We start from the raw sequence: 21,399 nt of genomic DNA, 5'->3' as shown, positions 1-21,399 counted from the left end.
GTGATCACTCTCCAGCTGCTGCTGCTGCTGACCGTACACAGAGCGTAGGCTCGACCGCATTTCATTCGCTTCCACACTCTCACACTACCAGCTTCTCCTGACTTTCAAACAAACCACCAAGTCCATGAGCTTTCTCAGTTACAATCAAATAATGGATTAAAATAAAGCATTAGAAAGCAACCCCACTTGTAAAAGGACACAGGAAAAAGGAATACAGAATGAAAAAAACCCAGACAGATTTGACTGAATTTCTAAACAGGGATCCATGTAAAATTCCATGACTTTCCATGCCTACTTCAAATCCCCTGACTTTATGTCTATATGACTGGAATACACATTTTAAAATTCCATGACTTTTTCCAAAAAATTCCATGACCCATGGGAACCGTGGTCTTAAGTAGAGCTTCTGCAACAGAACTCTCTTACCCAGCAGTTTCTTGGTGTTGGCATGGGAGGGCTGGCCCATGTCCAGGCTCATGGATTTGCGCGTGCGGGGGCTGATCTGCCCTACCGTGGGGTAGTAGGCTGCCAGGTAGCGCTCAGACACCTTGGGGGAGGCCCACGGCTGGCTCTCTCGCAGCGTCCTGTGTGTGTGTGTGTGTGTGTGGTGGGGGGGGAGATGGGAACCGGTGTCACTACATCTCAACTGAACAGCATAATGAACAACAGTATCAAAACATCATACATGGACCTCACCTGCAGCTAGGGTCACTGTGGTGCACAGTAGAGTAGATATCCATGGCAACGTTCTCCATGGCAAGGTCGGAGAGCAGCAGTGACTTCCTGTGCTTCAGGCTGCAGCGGCTGCGTACTTCCTCCGAAACTGTGAGCAACGCTGCGCAGATGAAATCACATAACGGATCACAAAACGATCTGAAACATCTGAATCTGAATGAACACTCAGGGGTTTCCCCAAAAGCTATGCAATCCAACTCCAATGAATGCTATAAAACAGCAATACGTCGGTCCAATGTGTGGACACAATGTGGTAGTCCTGAACTGACACAAAATGGCACTGAGTGCAGTGCTTGGGACTCACCTGCCAGGTAGGCCACGCTCTGGATGTTCACCTCAAACTTGTCACAGTCACGGTGCTTCCCTACCAAGGCCAACAAGGTGTGAAGGATACGCACAGTCCGTGCTACTGTGGTGGGGGATGGGTGTCTGTAGCCTACAGAGAAAGGAAAACCCAGCACCCGCTTCAATTACTTTTGGTTACTCAATGCAAACCTGCAGCAGTGGTCAAACACGGTTTCAGCATTCGCCTACTTCAGGGTTGACCATCATGGCATGTTTCAACCAATGGAATGTTCTATGAATTGAGCACGTCATTCCTCCTTTCTATTGTTTGTAGCCTACACACACATACGCAAACTCACACACACAGGCACGCACGCACACACACGCACACGCACAGACACAGAAAACACAAGAGCATTGGATGTAAATTCCACGTGCTTAAATTGTGTCAAAAAGAGAGCCTTTAGTGGACAGCTGCAGCTAATGACAGACAGTAGAGAGACAGAGAGGAGTGACAACAAGCAGAAGCACCCAACAACGAGATCAAGTGGTGCTGCCAAGCTTTGTGTAACTGGAGCACAAGGACACATTGTCAATAGCCCCGATTCTGGCCTCTGACTGAGTGGCTTCTATTTAGCAAGTACACCAGTCAGGCCATTCTTCAGTTCACCCTTTCGATACACAGGTGATCCCATTGGCATTATATCCCCACAACACCTTATTATTTTATCTCCCCCCCCGACCTGACAATGCCTTACCTTTGAGTAGGTGGCCCACTAGGGCAAAGTTGAAGTTGGAGCTAAAGTTCAGGCCTACAAAGTGGTCCATCTGTTTACAGTGCCACTCCAGAGGACGTCTGATCTCCATAAACACCTCCTCTGGGCTCTGGACAGGAGGAGGAGAGGAGAGAGGGAGGGAGGAGAAAGGGGGAGAAGGATTGGGGGGCAGTGGGGGAGAGGGTGAGATAGGAGAGAAGGAGGGGGCAGACATATGGGTTATAGGTTTGGAGGTCACAAGACTTCCTTTCTTCATTATGACCTCCACTGGCTCCCTATCAAACACTGTATCAACTACTATCTATTGCTGACTTACAAAGCTCTACCTCTGGTCATCTCACCATCCCCAAATCCAACCTGCACAGTTTTGGTGAGAGCATTGTCCAGGGCTGCCCCCAGGAACCTCTGGTTCTGTCTCTGGAACTCACTCTCCCCATCCATCTGCAACTCTGAATGTATAAGCACCAGTCCCGCCTCAAAACCTACCTCTTCTCCCTGCCCTTTTCACACATTCCATATCATTGTGTGTGTGCTTTTGTGTGTGTGTGAGTGTGTGTGTTTTTGTGTGCTTTTGTGTGTGTGTGAGTGTGTGTTTTTGTGTGTGTGTGTGTGTGTGTGTGTGTTACCTTGTCATTGAAGACCCGTAGGGTGTCCAGTGTGTGGAGGTTTTGTTCTAGTAGGGCTGTCCCAGCAGAGTACAGGTTGACCTCATCCAGCTGCAGCACAGCTACAGCCACCCAGAACAGAGCCTTGTGCATGGGGGAGTCCTGCAGTATCACATCACATCATTACCATCACTACACACGCAGGCAGGCAGGCAGGCAGGCAGGCACGCATGGACACACACAGAGAGACAAAGACACCGACACCTTCCTCCCTCCCGGGGTGTTGGTTACTGATTGTTGCATGTGAATGGTACAGATACAGCCTGTCTATGTTCATCGAGCACTGTGTGACTAAAAACTATTTCCCCCCTCAGAGAGTTCAGTTCATGGTATCTTGTTTGGCCTATCTTGTGTTGAGCAATTCAGGCACTTCTGTACCTTGCTGAGAAGAGGCTGCAGCTTGGTCAGAGCGATGACAGTGGCCTCTATTAGAACCTGGCTGTTGTAATGATCAGGCCCCTTCAAGCAGCTCTCCAGCCCCTACGGAGGACGAGAGGAGGGGGGGGGGTTGTTAGTGGAGCGTGAATACTTGAGAGAAAGAGAGAAAGAATGAAATAGAGGGATGGAGGGAGAGGAAAGAGAGAGAAAGAGAAGGGGAGGAGAGGGGGAAAAAAACTAAAGGGTGAAGGTGAGAGACAGAGTGACAGCTGACAGAGACTGTGTCTGACGATACTTAGCACTCTCAGGGCTATTAGAATGTAACATATGCTCAACTCCACCCTGGGGGTAAAATAGAAAAAACGTGTCTGGACATTTGAAGCACTAGATGAATGGCAATACTGTGTGTGTGTGCAGAGACCCACCCGGTCAATGCTGAGCAGTGGGCTGGCCTTGCTGAGGATGCGTATGATTTGTTTAATCTGGCCGTGGGTCACCCTCTTACTGATGCAGCCAAACACCACCAATGCCCTGGGCTGCAGTGAAGGGTTATACTGGAACGCAAACCTGGTGGAGGACACACACACACACACACACACACACACAAATCAAACATGGTTAGGGTATTGCATTTGTATTGACCAGGATAATAGCTTTTAGATGTCTGGAGAGGTTGAGTGCATACCTCTGAGCCAGCTCTGTCCACTGGTCCAGCCATTTGCATGCTGGAATGTCCCTCATGCACGCCTAAAGAGAGGGATACAAACAGTAACTTAAGTCACTAATATAGATAGAATACAGTATTTCAAAGTGTGTGTATATAGATGTGTGTATGAGCGAGTGTGAGAGTGAGAGTGTGTGTGTGTGTGTGTGTGTGTGTGTGTGTGTGTGTGTGTGTGTGTGTGTGTGTGTGTGTGACAGCCAATGCAAGCCCCACCTCCATTATCTCTAGCAGGGCCTCGGTGACCGTCTCCAGTGAGGACAGGGCGAAGGTCTCCCTCTCATAGGAGCCCGGGGAGAAGGAGCGGTCGCGGTAGCTGGAGCGGAAGGCGATGACAGCCGCAGACTTGACCTTGCTGATGCCAAACAGCAGGTAGAACTTAGGGAGGGAGAACTCAGTCAGGCTCAGCCGCAATACCTGTTTGGTCTCCTCTGAAAGAGAAACGCAAAAGTTCTGTCTGAGACTAGACTAAATATATTCTATGAGGGATAAACAAACACATTTATTGAGAGAACAAACAGAATAATCTACCTCTGTTAGGCAATTGCTTGGTTCAATACATACAGCATGTTTACATTATGGCCCTCAAATATTGTAATTCGGTTGATCCTTTATTTAAACAGGCAATGTCCCCTGAGATAGTATCTGTTATGTAAGGGAGCCCTGGCCATGGTGTAGCATACATAAACATCAATGCCCAATTGAGGATATGCTACTTACACAGGAAACATCCTCAATGAATGTACAGTATATACTGAACTGGTTTGCCTCTTTGCTTAGCTTGCCAAACAACCTATATAATGGAGCCCAGCTATTAATCCCACCATTAAGTCTTTTGTCATATTGACCAGCACTAATGTTAGCATAACAGCTTACATTACAGCTACTATTTATTTTACTTAACCTTTTTTTTTTTTATATCTAGGTTAGTCTCATTGAGATAAAATCTCACACTACAACTAGCCTAAAGCTAGCACTGAAACGATCCTAAAGCCAGCACTCCAGCAGTTTTTTAAGTTAGCCTAAACCTGGTGCTAAAGTTAGCTTGAGGGTGGCATGGCGTAGTCGGCTGAGTTGGTGCCTCACCGCTGAAATTGAGCTGGGAGCAGGTACAGAGGGAGTGGATGATGTTGATGACCAGGCCGTGGGTGGAGGCCCTCAGGGACAGCGGGCCTGTGGCCACCAGCAGGGTCACCACGTGGAAGAGGTAAGGCAGATGGGCCGCCACATCCAGGGAGTTGTTGAAAGAGAGCATTAGCATGTAGCGCGCGAGGATGGCAATGTCATCCCACATCAGGTGCTGCTCCAGTGTGGGCGTGGGCGAAAGACACGTCTTATCGATGATCTTGCACATCCGACCGATCACCTGGCAGGGGATTTATAGGGTCATCCAATCAGCTTTAAACATTAAAACAACATTTCTACAGTATCCTTCATAACACTTAAGATGTACTTTTGGATGTTGTCATAATACAGCAAAGAGAGAAGATAGCAGTGATTATATCTGTGAAGAAAACGCCATTGGCTCATGCCTCGGGTAACACAGAGGGCAAGAGGAACAGACAAAGGCGTTATTGTACCTACCCAGTGGCCTGTCGTGACATCAGCAGAGGCTGGCACATGCCAAATAAACAATGGCCGCCATATTGATCGAGTCAACATTAGGAATAATATTTTAGACAACAAGTACTTGTGATTACAAAGTTAAAAAATGATGCTAAACGTCAATCGATCAGTCCCTCCCCAAACTAATGCACTGGACTTGCGGCGGTTGGACACTTGCCCAAATAGCTACTTTGTTCGCTGTCCCTTAGCAAAACATCTTCACAATGACTACCATTCACTACCATGGCACTACCGTGTCTCCCATAATAGGAGCGAGGGCCTGGCTTACTGTTGTTTTTTTCTGCTGTGTGTGTTATTGTTTATCTTAGTAGGAGGGAGGATTGGAATAAAGAGCACACAGATGATTGACAATGACTAGATGAGTCGGTCAGTTTGGATATAAGATAAGTGGGGAAAAGGAATGGTTTGACGGCACAAAAAACATAGTTTAACTACATTGGTAAGTATGCTTCTATTTCATTTGGTACCAGTACTTAAGTTTTTTGTGAGGCCAGATATTTATTTTTGCAGTCAAAACAAAATGCATTCTTCTGTGCTACGCTTGTCCAGTTATTGTGCCTAACTGCCTTCATCATAAGAGACTATACTATATCTCTTTAACCACAAACATTCCTTTTCTAGAGATTAAGCCTAGTCTTCTTAGACTTGACTAATACAGTATATAGCCCCTCTCCATAGGATCCAGAGGACTCTTAAGACAATGCCTAAGATTCTGACAGCTCTGTATTGTACTTTGTGAAGGACTCTGTGACATCATGGGTGCTCTGAGAGGAAAGCGGTCAGAGAGTTCAAATCAGAGTTTGTTGAGGACAAGGACAATGATGCCTTGGTGGGATACAGGAATATTAGCTGTGTTAGCATTTGGCACTGCCAAAGAGAAGCATAGAAGCTGGGTTAGCATAGCACACTGAAATATGAGCACAATAGAAGCATAAAAATGGAGTCGTGAAACATCTCGCTATTAGTGTTAGCATAAGAAACTGACACAGACAGAAATGTTAGCAGTGATACTCTGGGACTACAATTCAGGCAGCGGTGCTTGCCATGTGTATATGTAACACTGAAGATTTGGATTTTGAAGCAGAGAGGAGAGCTAGCTGTGGTTAGCATGAGACGTGATAGGCAACTGTTATACATTTGAGCATTTTAAATTGACATAACCAGGGTTGTTAGCTGAATTAGCATGCGTTAGCTCACCTTGCTCGAGACCAGTTTGACGTTCCCTGAGGCCAGCGCCACAGCAGTGTCAGCCATGACCTCAGCCTTGATAGAGCCCAGGCCCCCAGTGGCACTGGTCTTGATGAAGCTGTCCAACACCACATCCAGCAGGTCTGTTATCTGAGGGCAGAAAGGAGGGGTCACAAGGTCACAGACATGTATAGTAGACCCAACCCAAATCAGCAATATTCCACATAAAACCTCAAAGGAGGACCTATTATCATATTGCATATACCCTATGCCTACCTATTGCTTACACCTATCCTAATATCTACAAACGTGCCTTGGTGTAAAGGCTATGTAGGGGTTAATTTCAGATCGCTCTCAGGAATAATACAATAACAATATGCTGGTGTGTAAAGAAGTGCGAGCTGACTCTGCAATGTAATTAATGTTAGCCTTGGAAGTAACTCTAACACTAAGACATGCAATGCACTACTACACTATTAATTAATTGTGTTGTTATTCTCTATAAAGACATCACTGTTGTCAAACATCTGCACTAGTCTGCACTACAGTCAGCTTGGACAAACAGTGGAACTTGTACAGAGTTACACAATTTCTGAGGCTCACTTCAAATCCAAGCCGGGTCTTTTGATATCCTCAATAAAACTCTTGAATATCAGTGAATGTGGATCGTTGTGTTTGAATAGAAACATACACATTATGCCTCTGAATGTTGGATATGCATTCATAAGTCATTCCTCTTGCCTATAAACATACACTATTCCTACCTTCTCCAGGATTGCCTCCCATTTTTGCAAGCCTCAATCTCCAAACAAGCCTACATGGACAGTTTTTATTGGACTAGGAGGCATTTTACAGTGCATTAACTAAATCTGGGCTGTCTTAAAGGGACACTTCACCCAATTGTCATTGTCCCCAGCACCATACCAGGATCTACATGAATGAAAATAGCGATTTTCAACATTATGTAGTCAAAAAGATAAGAGAAAAGGTACTAAGGAAATTACCCTATACGACGTCATTTGAGGGGGATATGAGGCATCTACGTAATATATTGTAAGGAGTTGGTAGAGGTTTGCCACCAAACCAATGATAAAGAATCAGACATTTGTTCATCCTGATCAAATGTGGGTAGTTTAAGCTGTTTAAGATCTGTGCCGAAGGGTAACTTCGACCCAGAGAGAGGTGTTGCTGTTAAGAGAGTTTGCTGTGGGGAGCTCCATGTTTGTGTGTAGAGATGGAGGGAATGGCACCCCCCTGGCTCTCACCTGGCCTAGGCTCCCCCAGATCTTGGCCTGGATGGAGGGGTACATCTGTTTCTCATTGATGGTCATGGTGATGAGCTTGTCCAAGATGGCAGTGACGCGCTGGCGCTTGGCGTCATCGTTGTGCTTGCAGAAGCGCACCAGGTTGAGCAGCCAGGGAGTCATGTACTCCAGACACAGGTGCTTCAGCTCTATACCTACAAACAACCACACACACACACACACACACACACAAACAAACAATGGTATTGTGTGTACACTAGATACTCATGCGGTCATGTATTTATTCACTTATTCTCTCACTCACTCTCACACACACATACATACATATTTAAAATAAACGTGAAAACACACCTTGTACTTTCTTTTAAAGCTCACACATCTCTCTGTCTGACACACGCACGCACGCACGCACGCACGCACGCACGCACGTCAACTGTACCGACCAGTTGATGTAAAAGCCATTAGTTTTGGGGGGTACTGTTTGATTGCCTTATCCATCAGTGTGCATTGAGCCGCAGCTGTGAGTCATGCAGCGCCACTGTCATGTCATTCATTCACACACCAAACTCCACACTGCAGCACCCGCATTCATTAGAGGCGCTCCATCACTGCAGTAGTGGCAGAGGAGCTGATGTTATCTGTGCGTCTGTGTGTGCGTGGGTGTGTGTATGTGTCTGTGTGTGCGTGTGTGTGTGTGTACGCGCGCTTGTGTGTGCCTGTGTGTATATCTCACTCACTGGACTTGCTGAAGCCAGAGATGCACTCCTCCAGGAACTCCAGTGTGAGGTGGGGTTCGTTGGCGGCCAGCGTCTTGCTGATGGAGACTATGAACAGGGTGTTGTTGGCTGGGATACACAGACCAGAGGTCTCTAGCAGCTGGCCTTCAATCTTCAGATTGAAGGTGCAGGTCAAGGCACACAGGAGGTTATAGGCTGCAGACCTGTATGGAACATTCATCGGCCATCTGGTTATCAAAAGTAACGCAACGGGGAAAACCTATAGCATAAGAACCACATTTAGGGCCAGTCCTATTTTCAATTCAGTCAACTCTGAACTAAAAATCAATGACACTTCAGTGAATTATCTGAATTAAAATGTAATTTGACCCCCCCCAACCCAGCCTTGAAAAGCTGAAACATCAACAAGTTACCATTGTATCCCCTGGTCTTTGTTTACTGTATAGTATGTAGTCCCAGGGGATAAAGCCGCTGAGCAGTAATCTCTTATTTTACTAAGCACTTTTCATACTGTACTAAGCTCTTAAGAATAAAGGCCTGAGATTCAAGGACAAAAGATCCATTGAAAGGGTCAACTGACAGAGTTGATGAGATAACATCATTGGTCGATTACAAGCACCGTGTATTAACTAAATGACCAAGTAAGCCTGCATAGGCCTCGATGGAGATACCAATACAGCAAAAAATAAGTAACAACTGCTGAAAAAAGTGATGCTTTAATGCAACATCATGAAAATACCTCCAATCTTGGACCTTATAATACTAACAAAAAGCCGAACCACTTCGGGTGAACTACTCTTTTCCTGGGAGATTCAGGACTACATCTCCCAGCATGCCATTCTCCCCAATGACGGCTTTGTGATTGGCTGACCTGAGGCTGGGGTCGGAGCTGCCCAGGTTGAGCAGGGCGATGTTGAGCAGGGTGCCTGGAACGTCCTTCGGCCTGATCTTGGTGTGCTGGGGTATGGAGTCTGGCTGTGACAGCTCCCAGCGCGTGCGAATGTGGATGATGGACTGGACGATGGCGTCGCACTCTTGGTGCATGAAGGTGAGGGGAGTGCCCTGGTTGGCCATAGTGAGGGTGAACTGGCTCTCGTCCACCAGACAGATCTCCTCAATCTCCGATGCATAGTACACGTCGTTGAGGAAGACGGGCTGGCCCAGGACACGTGTGCGCTCTGCTGAGGTCACCTGCACTGCTGTGGAGCCCACCTGGGGGGGGAACAAACTGGTGTTGGTATCCTCACACATATAGAGAGCACATACACATGATCACAAGGCCGAATAACCTCTAATAGCGACAAGACAGACCAGCTTATATCGTGCATTTTCCATTGATAACGTTTGATTTGAAGCACCTATTCCTCTATATTCCTCAATAAAGTCTGTGTCGCTGGTCAAATTCAGCAGAAGGATAACTTCCCCCAGCCCCACTTGCATTATGGTTGGCCATCAGACTCTCCATTTATAGAACGGAGAGTCTGATTTAGAGAAACTACTCATTCCCCCTCCCCTGCCTGACCTTGATGGAGACCTTGGTGTCCTTGTGGGCCAGCTTGAGGGCGTTGTGGAACACCTTGAGGTCCTCCTCCAGGGCCAGTGTGGCGGCTGGGAGTTTCTGCTGCTCCGTCTCCACATGTTCGGCAAGTCTGGCCGGAGAATCTATGAACTGCAGCCTCTTGCTGCCCTTCAGGGCCGTGAGCAGCCTCTCGTGGTACTTGGTGTACTCCCTCACCCATGTGTTGCAGTTGTATACATAGACAGCCGCCACATTCTCGTAGGCGAAGCCCGGGAAGACCACAAACCACTTGGAGAGGAAATCGGTCTTGAAGCGGTTGCTAGGCCCCAAGTGGGTGAGGTCGACAACAATCTCATAGGGCTTGGCATAGTAGGGCTTGAGGGTCAGGAGGACGTGGTAGATGAGCAGGTCGCCGTTTATCTGGCCTGTCTTGAACCTGGGTGAGAAAAAAAGTGTAGACTTGAGAGACTTACAGCGCCATTTCCTGGCCAGAAAAGTACACACTGCAAGTCTAAACCAATGAGACCAAATAGTTCTCTTGGATGTACAAAAAATACATTAATTTCAGTTTCAAAATAACTTTTTAGAACCATTTCTAGAATGTGAAATAGTATACAAGAGCTCATAGCTTGTCAAAAAGTAGCATTTATTGTTGCATGCGAGCAGAAAACAAAACTGTATACCACTTTACATGAAAACACCTTTGTCTCTGTCCCGTTTCTCTTACAGAAAGTGAAAAACTTCTGTGCTACAACAGAGGAGAAGGAGGTTGAAGGAGCCCTGAAATAACCTGGTCTAAAAGAGCAACAGAGAGAGGGGACAGGAAGTGTGCGTTCACAGCATTTCAGAAGTGGCTTGGGTGGCAGCAGGTACCTCCTCTGTCTCAGTCACTTCTCTCTCTCTCTCTCTCTCTCTCTCTCTCTCTCTGTCTGTCTGTTTCTCTCTCTCTCTCTCACACACACACACACACTTCTATATCACATCCACATATGCCTTCCTGGTCCCACTCTCTTTGCCACTCTCTCTCTTTTACACACACACACACCCCAGCATCAGCAAACGCATACCAAGGTAAGTGATGCCCATATTAAACTCCCTGTCAACATTAAATGTAACCCCTTATTTCAGCACAGTATAAACAGTGTTTTTATAGCAAAAGGTATGCGGGTGAAAACATGTGTGTGAAGTTAACTAACTGATTCTGACATTAACTATACACTTGGCTTGTTTCTTTCAGGTGCTGCGTGGCATTGTGCTGTACTTTGAGTCACTTTGCTACAACAGCATCAGGGGTGAAGCAAGAGTATACATCAAAATTCACCTCCAGTCAGCAACATTGGCTGGTTCATTAATTAATTGTGAGTAAATTCTGATGTACTGTGACAGTGAGTTGAAGACTTATCTGGGCTAATGAACATTTAAATTAGGGAAGCGCACAGTTTCGATTAAACTCCCCTGAGACAGAGCAAGAGATTAACTGATTCAAGCTCTCCACCAGCAGTCGATGTGTATTGCAGAATTGACTCAAACAAGAAAACATATGGCAGCTTATACATTTAACTCACAAAATGCTCAATACATGTCACAATACACAGATTATGGATCTGCATGAATGAACGTTATTCTCTCTCACCCAGACCTTAGAGGACCATGGAAGGCTGTCAGATCCCTCTCCACCTCTTCCTCCTCCTCACTGGACTGACATGGTGCTACTGTGGTGCTCAGTCATCAGAAGTCACTCACCTGCCTGCCTTCAATTTCACCACACTAGATCAAGGGAATGACACCAACCAATCTGACACCCTGACCACCCTGACCACCCTGACCACCCTGACCAACAGCATCGCCTCCGGCCCAGGCTGGTTGATCAACCCCAAGTTGGGGCTGATTGTGGCAGCCTCGACCGGTGGCGTGGTGCTCTGCCTGCTGGTGTCCACCCTGGTACTGGCCTGCATGGTGTGCCGTCTGACGCGGCGTGGACGTACCTCCCGCCCTGCTCGAAGCCACGTGGACCTGGTGAGTGGCACGGGCTACTGGGGCTCGGAGCACCCTGAGGAGGGGGGGCTAGTGGGGCCCTGCGATGCTAGCGTCATGATGGAGGAGGTGAGGGCAGATGGAGAGATGGAAGGGGAGGAAGAGGGGGAGGAGTGTGAGTGGGAAGAGAGAGAGGAAGAGGCGGCGGCAGAGGAAGGAGCAAAGAGCAAAGCTATGGATTCTGGGAATGGAGAAATGGCCACGCAGATGCAGAGTTCCAGCTCAAGGGATTCATGTCTGGAGGTACCAGGGGATCTAGAGAACATGCCCCTAATGGTGTGAGGGGGTAACGACACCCCTCTCCAGCCTAGGAAAGCACAGGCCAGGGGCTGAACTTCACTCAGGTGTCAACGGCAAAAAGGCCAGCTCAGCTCCAGTCCGACAGGTCTGACCAAGTCAAGACCAAGACTAGATGTTATTTCATAAATATGTCAGCAACATATAATCAATTTGAGGAGCTTTATATAACTGGTTTAGAGTATTTCAGTTGGGTATTCTTTAAACATAGTTAACTTGAACTTACATATAAACTTGATTTGTCAAACCGCAATAATTGTATAGTATGCCAATTCAAATAATTTTAAATAACTGAAGTGGATTTCCTCCTTTAGAGAGCTTTAGAACTGGCCATAGACTCAGCCAATTCAGAGCAGTGGAAGATCAGTTTAAAATAATGTGAAGAACAGTAAACCACTGCCAGCTGCACAAGTTAATTACCCTTAGAGCTAAGGTTCAGGATCTTTGTACAAAAGAGTCACCCATATTAAGAACACTTCAATTTCTCTCCAAGGCAGTAGTACCGAGAATATTTGATTAGCTAACTGTAACAAAGAAGCTTGGGCATGTGTAGAAAGTATTAGCCTGGAAGACACAATCCGTAATTCGTGAAGCCTTTTTTATATATATATATAAATGTATGATTTATACCCATTGATTCTTGAAGAATATTTACTAGGGACTTCTATTGTTTTTCTAATTACAGATTTATGGCTTTAAACTAAAGAAAAATTTGTCCCACACTATTGATAGTGTTAGCTAACAGATTCCCTCCTCCCAGAAAACTACAGCAGTACTGTAGATGTTTGCTCTTTAGATGCTAACTTAAAATAAAATCAGTTACATAAACTACAAGAAAATAAAGGAATGGGTATACAAGCAAAAAAGGTAGGGCAGAAACTTTCTTAGCCTCATCTAAAGTGATTCTATGCACAAACGCTGTAGCATTAGACTTGAAAACCCAGTTGCCATCCTTGGCTGGGCACCGAGATGGTATACAGCCTGCCAAGACTCCTTGTTAAAGTAATGAGTCTCTTTGTCGACCTTCACATGTGTCAGACGAGCTGTCTCAGAACTCCTAACTCTCCCTCACTCCTCTCTTCTAATTTAGTTTCTTATCTCCTTTCTGTTATAAAAACAATGTTTCTGCTTAAACACCCTATCCTAAATAAATGGCTGTTTTGTGAAGAGTGAATGGTGTTCTTGTTTCAAATCGATGGAGTAAAACAGTGGTGGTGAAGTCGACAACTTAAGAAAATGGTTGGGACTAATGAACACAGAGCATTGCATTAATACAGTAAGCAGTAAAAAAAAATAGATCCTGTAATAATTCTGATAGTGTTGTGAAATCATGTGGCTCTGCACTGCTCGATTAAGATAGGAAGTGTTTTAATATAGGCAATTAAAGAAGTGGTACTGTACTTTGATTCCTAATCAGAAACACAGCCTTTGGCAGGTTTTTTATTTAATTCAATGAATAAATTAACTTGAAATATATGCTCTAGATTAGGTTAAGTGGGCAAGCTACAGCATGTCTTGAAAATCGAAGGCCTACGCCTACATAATTTGCAATCCTTATGGACAGAGTTGAAAAAGTTTAAATAGAAAATACGACAAAGAGTGACCACAGACTGACCAGAATATGACAAAAGCATGTTTTAAGAAACGGAGGTTGGTTTTTTTTCAGTTGCTACGTTGCACAGTATTGTGGTCCTTCATTTTGAAATAGCTAAATTAAAACTCTGAAAACTAATGATTGTTTGTCAGGAACCCAGTGGCGTGCATGTGATTAAGTTCAGTGATTGAATCACAATGACCTCCAATCCAGGATCAATATCATTCGCAAATCTTGACATTTGAGGATACTGAACATTGTTTAGAATAGCACCAGCAGGGAGGACCAAACCTGCCATAATGATACATAAATGAATGAATTTATGTATTGTATATTCGTGTATGTTTTGTATACATAAAAACACAATTGTACACACACACACACAAAAGTGTACAGTAAAAATGTCGTCCACCACAAATGATAGCACCCCTCCATAAAAGGAGAGTGATGGAGAAGTCTATGAATGATGCAAGACGTTTATTCATAAACTTTTTACTATCAGACTCTGGTTGTCTCTGTTTTACAGTGCAGTATCCCCGTTCCGCACAGGAAGGGCTTTCCACTTGGTGCGATCACCTTCTGTGACCAAAGAGAAAAATGATTTGGATGAGGAGTGGGTGGTTTCAAGTGTAGGCCAAAGAACTCCATCCAGTATACCCCACACCAGTACATGTTAAAGTGCTGTAATAAGTCCAGATTATATGCAACATCCTTACTTATAAAACGCAATCTGCTCTTCCTCCCACCACAGAGGACATTTCTGTGTAAAGAACAGGGTGGCGTTTTTCATCACAACTTGGTTTCACTGTTCACTTCCTGTAAGGTGATGCAAGAGCAGGTTCCGTATTCTACTAGGCTAGGGGCCTTGCACCTTCTACAGCAGCTGCTTCCTTGGATCCATGTGAGCCAAACATCGAGCCTCGTCGAGCTGAGACACTCCAACTCGAGCCATTTAGCTAGGGTTTTGTGAACTTTGGATCAGGTCAAGGAATACCAGGGCTCTGTGGTTACACTGTCCGAAGGCTTCGGTAAGTACTGTAAGAGTTCATACTCCTCATACTCCCATTTCACATGTACATTGTATAAATGTATATATATCTGGGGTTGGGGGATCGGTGGTTCAGATGTGGTCATGAGAAATGTGCCAAGGTGAGCCAAGGGTGAGTCAATTGTCAAAAACATTTCCATCTCTTACATAAATGACAATATAAGAATATTTATAGATGTGTGATAGAGAGACATGTTTGTGGGAGGGTGGGATTTTCATAGGCGAGCATGGGACAAAGCTAAATACACACATGCAAAATCCCTAATAAGGTTAGCCGATCAATATCAATTGTACAAAGAAATCCTACCATAAAAAAAAACGTAAATGTGTGTGTGGAGGGATTTGACAAATTCAGTCAAGTATAGGGTCATAATATCTAACCGTGCCTGAGAAATATCATAATCCCATTCTTATCTCTATGATGGCTAAAAAGACCATTTTTCTATGTCAGAAGAATAGACAGAAACCGTCACTCTCTGGATCTTCTGAGCAAGCATGTTTCATCTGAATACCTAAAACAACTGTAACATTAAAATTGTAATATCCCTCAGACTTTTATTGTGATGTATTATATCTCCACAATGTATGTCCTTAATTGTCAATGCCTACTTTGAGTTGTACTTTGAGGAAATTAAGCCGACAGCTATTTGCTGACTACGGGGCACTCATGGACCACCAAAAGCTTGCTAGCTGGGTAATTTCTCATGAAACAGTATGCTGATGATAGATTTGTGCATCAATAACAAAATAGCTTTACTTCTTTCCACCAGTCATTGAGACAGCAGATATCAGAAGAGAACATTAAAAGAACAATGGAGGGAATCCACATTGTTTGTGTGCTGTTTCTGTGCGTGCTGCCACTTGGACTAAATGGGACAGTGACACCTAAACAAAACCACCACTCCACCAATGAAGGAAAAGGTGAGATTACCGCAAATGCACACGATGAGGTTACACCCTCTAAACTACCACAACACCTCTCCACTGATCCTTCTACGGAGATGAAGCTTACAGTGAAGGGTGAGGCTTTGCAATCACAGACTCATGAGCAAGTGTCCACAAGGAACATTCTCAGGTCATATTGGTCTTCAATGGGTCCTTTGAGAATGAGAAACTTGGAGGACAGCCAACTCACAGGTGATAGAGAAAACTCCACAGCAAAGATCACAACAAAGGGAGACAAGGATATCTCACCAACTATGGTGAGCCAGACCTTAGCAGGGCAAGAGACGGCCTCCATCACACATGAATTAAGTCGAATAGAACCAGCTACTCTAAAGGCTGAATCTAGACCCTCTGAGTTGTCTACCAAAATGTGGGATTCCCAAACTCCCTCATTGAAACCAAACCAAATAGCAAAGATCCGAACAGGACTAGCTCTGACCATTCCTCAAATGTCACAGGCTAATTTAAGCCCCACCGATCGAGGTCCAAGAGGACCATTTGAGCAGCCTCGTGCTGCTACGTCAGGGTCCACTTTGTCTGATTCTCCAGTCATGACCACCCCTCAAACTCCCATCTCTACCCAACAGACCACAACTACACCTCCTGAGGCGAGCTCCACAACTCCTGAGGCGAGCTCCACTGCGACTGCTGGTGATGGTGGTGTTGATATTTTCATTACAAAGCACCACAGCACACCAATGGTCACCACTAAGAAACCAGTCGCCCCCAATACCACGACAAGAAGGAAACTAAAACTTCCACCGACAAAGATGGAAAACAAGAAGAAGTCTAAGAAGAGGAACCACGGTACAGTGGTGGCTGTGTTGATTGGTGGGGCGCTGATGTTGATGATGGTGGGGTTCGGGGCCATCATGGTGAGGATGCGGCAACTGAAGAAGAAGCAGCTGAAGAACACCGCGTGGGCAGGGCCCTCCCCGTTCATGGATGATGGAGTCAACGACCATGGTCACGCCCACCTGAGGGGCTCCAATAGGATCTCTCTAGCCAGCTTCCTGCCCCAGCGGCTCTCCAAGAGGCTGTCTTTTCTTCAAGAGACCGACCCAGAGTACCAGGTGGCCGACTTTCCAGAGGGGATTACGTTCGGGAGAGAGTCAGTGGCAGAGGAGGTTCAACCCAGCAACGGGACTGCTGCCATGGCTGAGGGAAATATCCAGACTCAGGAAGCTCCAGACACCATCTTGCCTTCTCCACAAATAACTTCAGAGACTACTGCCACAACCAACCAGGACCCTGATCCTCCTGCGCCCTTGCAGGATGTTGACCTACGGCCAGACAACAAGGATGCTCCCCCTCCTCCAACATTGGAAGATCCAGAAGCTGTTCCTTCAAAAGTGACTGACAAAGTCACTTTTGACTTGATTTGAAATGATTGACAAAGTTAACCCATTCAAGAGATAGTGCAGATATGTCCATCCCCCCCCAACCCATCTCTATGCAGTGACAAACATAACCAAACACAGGAAACCGCGACTCCCCCCCCCCCCCCCCCACCAGCAAAGGAAACCACTCTCACCAACAGCAGATGTTTATCAATGTTTCCGGTTCCTCTATATACGGTATGCCTACCAACAAACATTAGATGGGTGTGCACAGTTTGATGGCAACACAAAACCATGTAACTGTTTAATGGACTATTCTACATCTATGCACTTTGGCTACAATCTGCATTTAAAACATGAGCTCATAATTCCTTGGTTTTATATTTCTACCCTATCAAATGTACACAGAGAAAGCTTTAACAAATGCCTTGATTCAAGATACAATCCTGACACTTATTGATGCAAGCTAACCAATCCTGAGAAGTATATCTATTGCTATTGCTAATGCTTCTGTATCATAATTGCTTTTCCTCCCTTGTATATTGATGGTGGTAAACACAAAGTGACAGAGGGGCCTCAATTTCAGCATCATCCTCTCATTGGTGAAAAAAGAGAAGGACGCACTGCTGAATTGTATATTATGTGTGTGTGTATGTGGTGGTGGTGGGGGGTGTGGGGGCATTTGTACATTAGCCCAATGCGTTCCAGTCATTTCACTGGCACAACAAATCTGCCCCCCTGAGAAATAAAGCAACTTGAGGAAAATATGTTAAACGTGGGAGAGAATGATGAAATGATTGTGGGAGGAGGTAGAAAGATGGAGAGAGAGAAACAACAATAAGTAAGAAAGAGAGAACGAGGGAGCAGGGAGTCTCTCAGTGGGGCAGGCCTGACACGGTTAGTGAGTGACTTACTGCAGTGCTGCAGTCGCTTTCTGTGTATTTCTGAACCGTGTGGCAGCGCTAACAGCAGAGACGCTACGGGAAGCAACAGGAAAATGTCACACCCACGATTAGCACCTTTATCTCATCTGAGCAGAAACCACAGAAACAACAAGGTCAAACTTCCAAAACAACGTACCGTTTATCTTCATACCTGCCATCGAATGTTAAAATGTTCTTCATGTATTTAAGCAATAAAAATCACTGTAAATTAACATCGGAGTGAATGTGTGTACTACATTTGTGTGTGATAGGACACCTAAGTAGGGCTGATTTCCAGATAGCCTCGTAGCACTAATAACAATCTGAAGTCCATTGCAGGCTATCGACGTTAAGAGGATCTACGTGCTTTCAGGATGCTCACCCCACAGTGCAAGCATACACTAAGGCTCCAGGCCCATTGCTAAAGGCCAGACCATAATTCATCCTACTGGGTGGTGATTGAAGAGAGCATCATCCGCCTACCCAGTTGCCACTGCCCCCCCCTTCCTCCCTCCCCCCACTGACTGGATGCCAACCCACAGCACCTGCTTTATCCTCCCTATAAAGCACGCCACCCGGAAGATACAGCCATCATAAATCCAAAGCGCTCTCTCTCACTACCCTGCCCACCCCTTCCTTAAAGCCTCCTTGAGATAAATTCTCCAACTCTCTAGAGAAAACTATAAAAAAAATACACCTGACAAATGATTGCAGAAGTCCTTGTGTTGATACTGCATCAGATACAGTATGAAAGGAGAAGGGATTGAGAGAAGGAGCAAAACTTGGGCAGGACTATTTTGAACCCCTTGATCTGCATTTCTGATGAGGCCAGCAAGTTACCAGCTCATGCCAATGTTGCCAGGGGCAATCCTTCCCACCATCTGTCTGTAGGGGCAACCCAAACTGAGGCCATGACTCGCTCATCTAGTCAGCTCTTGACCTTTTGCACTACAGTGAGCTATTAATTAAGCTATTGTAGTCGTATAACTTTTAGTTTGACTAAAATGCTCACTTTCACCTTTATTTTCATGTTTGTTTGTTTTTTTATTAAGGAGAAAGTAATGTACAGTACATGTATACAGCATGGGCAACAGAGTGAAACGGACTGTTGCATCAACCTTTTTTTCTGTGTTGAGGCAAAAGCAGAGCTTTCCAGGCAGAATTTTTAGTTTTTTTGTTTGGTAGACATAATATGTAATGATCTGTATCTGAGGTGAATTACACACACACAATTGGTTTGGTATCAGAGGCTCTCGCAGCTTACTGGTGTAGAGTCTCACAATTCTGATTGGTGTTGCCATGCTAGCTGGAGGCACTGCACAATTGAAGGTCTTTCTTTCCGGTGATTTCCCGCATTTGCTGGAGAATTGTGAATGGTGATTGCTATTCAGTGCAATTCATGCTGGCTAGTAGCTGAATGAGGTTGCCTGCAGGAGCATGGTAGCCTGCTTCAGTGCAGACTGAAATACACATAGCTCGCTCACGGCTAGTTACAGTACAGAGCAGTACTCATAACTGAATTGCCTTGCCTGATATTGCCAAGTCCTAACTTGCTTCTTTGCCAGCTGGTAAGAGTGCTCAGTATAGTACATACTTCTCTCCTATGGCCTAACACTACTAGTCTGTGTGTGTGTGTGTGTGTGTGTGTGTGTGTCTGTATGTGTGTATGTGTCTGTATGTGTTTATGTGTGTGTGCCCTAAACTTATGAGAGAGAGGACTGTATCGTTGGCCAGAGCACCATCTGTCAGGATAAACTGAAAGAATGACTCCTTTTCAGAGCAGTAAAGAAGGAGGGAGAAAGGTAGAGACAGAGCCACAAAACTATATGACATTCAAGGATAGCTTTTTCTAAGAATGTGCATGTACAGTAAGGTTAAAAGCTGATTCATAAGTGAAAGTATTTACTATGATGTTGATACGGGCCCCCTAAAATAAGAAAATGTGAAAAAATTTTTGCATACAATTGTACTCTTGGACGACCATCAAAAACTGACTAAAACAAACCCCACTGATTGTTTGGTTCTTGGATTTCAATAGTGGATGTTCTGTAACATACTCAATATTATACGAGGTGGATTTTCACAATTCCAAACGAGTAGTTGTGTAGTTTCACTCATTAGCCATCTGGTGGCCATTGCTACCGTAATGTATTGCATTAAAATGTAAAATGAAAAACACACTGGGATCTCATTAATGCTGCATATTCCTGGTGCCAGCATAGCCCCCTGGTATGGACACAAGTTATTATAAAACACCAGCCACTGGGCACAGGGCAGTCATTCCGTCCCATCACCATGGCTCAGCACATTCTGCTGCTCTTCTAATAGACAGCTAGGGGGCTTCCTGCAGGCAGCCTGAATGGAGATAGACCAGGAGGGGTGTGACGCAATAAATGGTACCAGCGAAATGAAGTGACACCCATATATAATGAGTCGTAGATTGCCAAAATGGAAGAAGACCTGGGGGTCGTTATGGCGTTTATTGTGCCCTAGAACTAAAGTGAAGCACATTGGTAGCACTGCTAATACATACATTGTGTTGCATACAGGCATTTAATTAAAATGGGGTCCCTCTCTCGACTCCCAAGGGTGACAAAAAAAGACCATGCTTCATTTACCCACATTGAAATGATGCTGCTTTTATTGTCTTGGTTATGCCATGCCATGATGTCTAAATGACTTGCTGTGGGCTGTAAGAGCATCCAACCATTGCAGGTGCCAGATAGCTTCACTGTCAGGGGGCAGTGTGTGTGTGTGTGTGTGTGTGTGTGTGTGTGTGTGTGTGTGTGTGTGTTATGCATCCCATATGCATTTAGTCAGAACAAAGTCACCCTGCCTGCTGGTATAAGCTACAGGGTTGCTGTTGCTTTATCAGTACAGCACAACAGCGCATACAGTTTACCAAGGGAAAAGGTAGTGTGTGTAGAGGTATAAAAAAAAAAGTCATTGTGAGGACAAAGAGCAGTGTGTGTGTGTGTGTGTGTGTGTGTGTGTGTGTGTGTGTGTGTGCGCGCGCATGTGTTTAAAGGACAGGGAAGGGGAAGCGGCACATACGATGGTATGTATGTGAAAGTTGAACACAACAAGCCACTAATGTTCAATGATCAAACCAATGCCAGAGAGAGACAGAGAGACAGAAGTGCTTTTGTCGAGCGCGCGGATCTTGATTATAAAAAGATTGGAGTCAGCAGCCCCCCACCCCTCCCCGCCTCATCAGCAGCAGAAGGGGCCGGCTCTGTGCTGCATTTCTCCATCCCTCTTTGCCGCCACCCTCTCTCTCTCTCTCTCCCTCTCCCTCTCCCTCTCTCTCTCCCTCTCTCTCT

General features: G+C 45.4%; 3 protein-coding genes across 5 annotated transcripts in view; 2 read left to right on the top strand and 1 right to left on the bottom strand.

Annotated features, from left to right (window-relative positions):
• The window catches only part of nf1a (neurofibromin 1a), a 60,096-nt gene that overhangs the window by 6,719 nt on the left and 31,978 nt on the right, over positions 1–21,399 (bottom strand). The window contains exons 36-50 of the mRNA XM_083685291.1: positions 9,899–10,331; positions 9,248–9,588; positions 8,377–8,579; positions 7,640–7,833; positions 6,384–6,524; positions 4,647–4,926; positions 3,777–3,991; positions 3,525–3,586; positions 3,265–3,406; positions 2,840–2,941; positions 2,423–2,563; positions 1,779–1,905; positions 1,040–1,171; positions 697–835; positions 427–584 (exon numbers count right to left, since the gene is read on the bottom strand). Coding sequence (XP_083541417.1) covers positions 427–584; positions 697–835; positions 1,040–1,171; positions 1,779–1,905; positions 2,423–2,563; positions 2,840–2,941; positions 3,265–3,406; positions 3,525–3,586; positions 3,777–3,991; positions 4,647–4,926; positions 6,384–6,524; positions 7,640–7,833; positions 8,377–8,579; positions 9,248–9,588; positions 9,899–10,331 — 2,810 coding nt within the window. The remainder of the gene's footprint in view (positions 1–426; positions 585–696; positions 836–1,039; positions 1,172–1,778; positions 1,906–2,422; positions 2,564–2,839; positions 2,942–3,264; positions 3,407–3,524; positions 3,587–3,776; positions 3,992–4,646; positions 4,927–6,383; positions 6,525–7,639; positions 7,834–8,376; positions 8,580–9,247; positions 9,589–9,898; positions 10,332–21,399) is intronic.
• On the top strand, positions 10,922–13,445 carry LOC310814959 (uncharacterized protein). The gene is made up of 3 exons (XM_083684538.1): positions 10,922–10,966; positions 11,133–11,253; positions 11,533–13,445. The coding sequence occupies exon 3, from the start codon at positions 11,546–11,548 to the stop codon at positions 12,209–12,211; it is 666 nt and encodes a 221-aa protein (XP_083540664.1). The 5' UTR covers positions 10,922–10,966; positions 11,133–11,253; positions 11,533–11,545; the 3' UTR covers positions 12,212–13,445.
• evi2b (ecotropic viral integration site 2B) lies at positions 14,727–18,274 on the top strand. 3 transcript variants are annotated; one of them, XM_083684533.1, is made up of 3 exons: positions 14,757–14,852; positions 15,647–15,789; positions 16,401–18,274. In XM_083684533.1, exons 2-3 carry the CDS (start codon positions 15,778–15,780, stop codon positions 17,196–17,198), a joined length of 810 nt encoding a protein of 269 aa, XP_083540659.1. In that variant the 5' UTR covers positions 14,757–14,852; positions 15,647–15,777; the 3' UTR covers positions 17,199–18,274. The 3 variants fall into 3 exon arrangements, with proteins under 3 accessions (XP_083540658.1, XP_083540659.1, XP_083540657.1); XM_083684532.1 differs by having other exon boundaries at positions 14,727–14,848; positions 15,639–18,274; XM_083684531.1 differs by having other exon boundaries at positions 15,647–18,274.

The sequence above is a fragment of the Argentina silus genome (assembly GCF_951799395.1).
Source record: "Argentina silus genome assembly, chromosome: 14".
NCBI lineage: Eukaryota > Metazoa > Chordata > Actinopteri > Argentiniformes > Argentinidae > Argentina > Argentina silus.
This window is presented reverse-complemented; position numbering and strand designations above follow the sequence as displayed.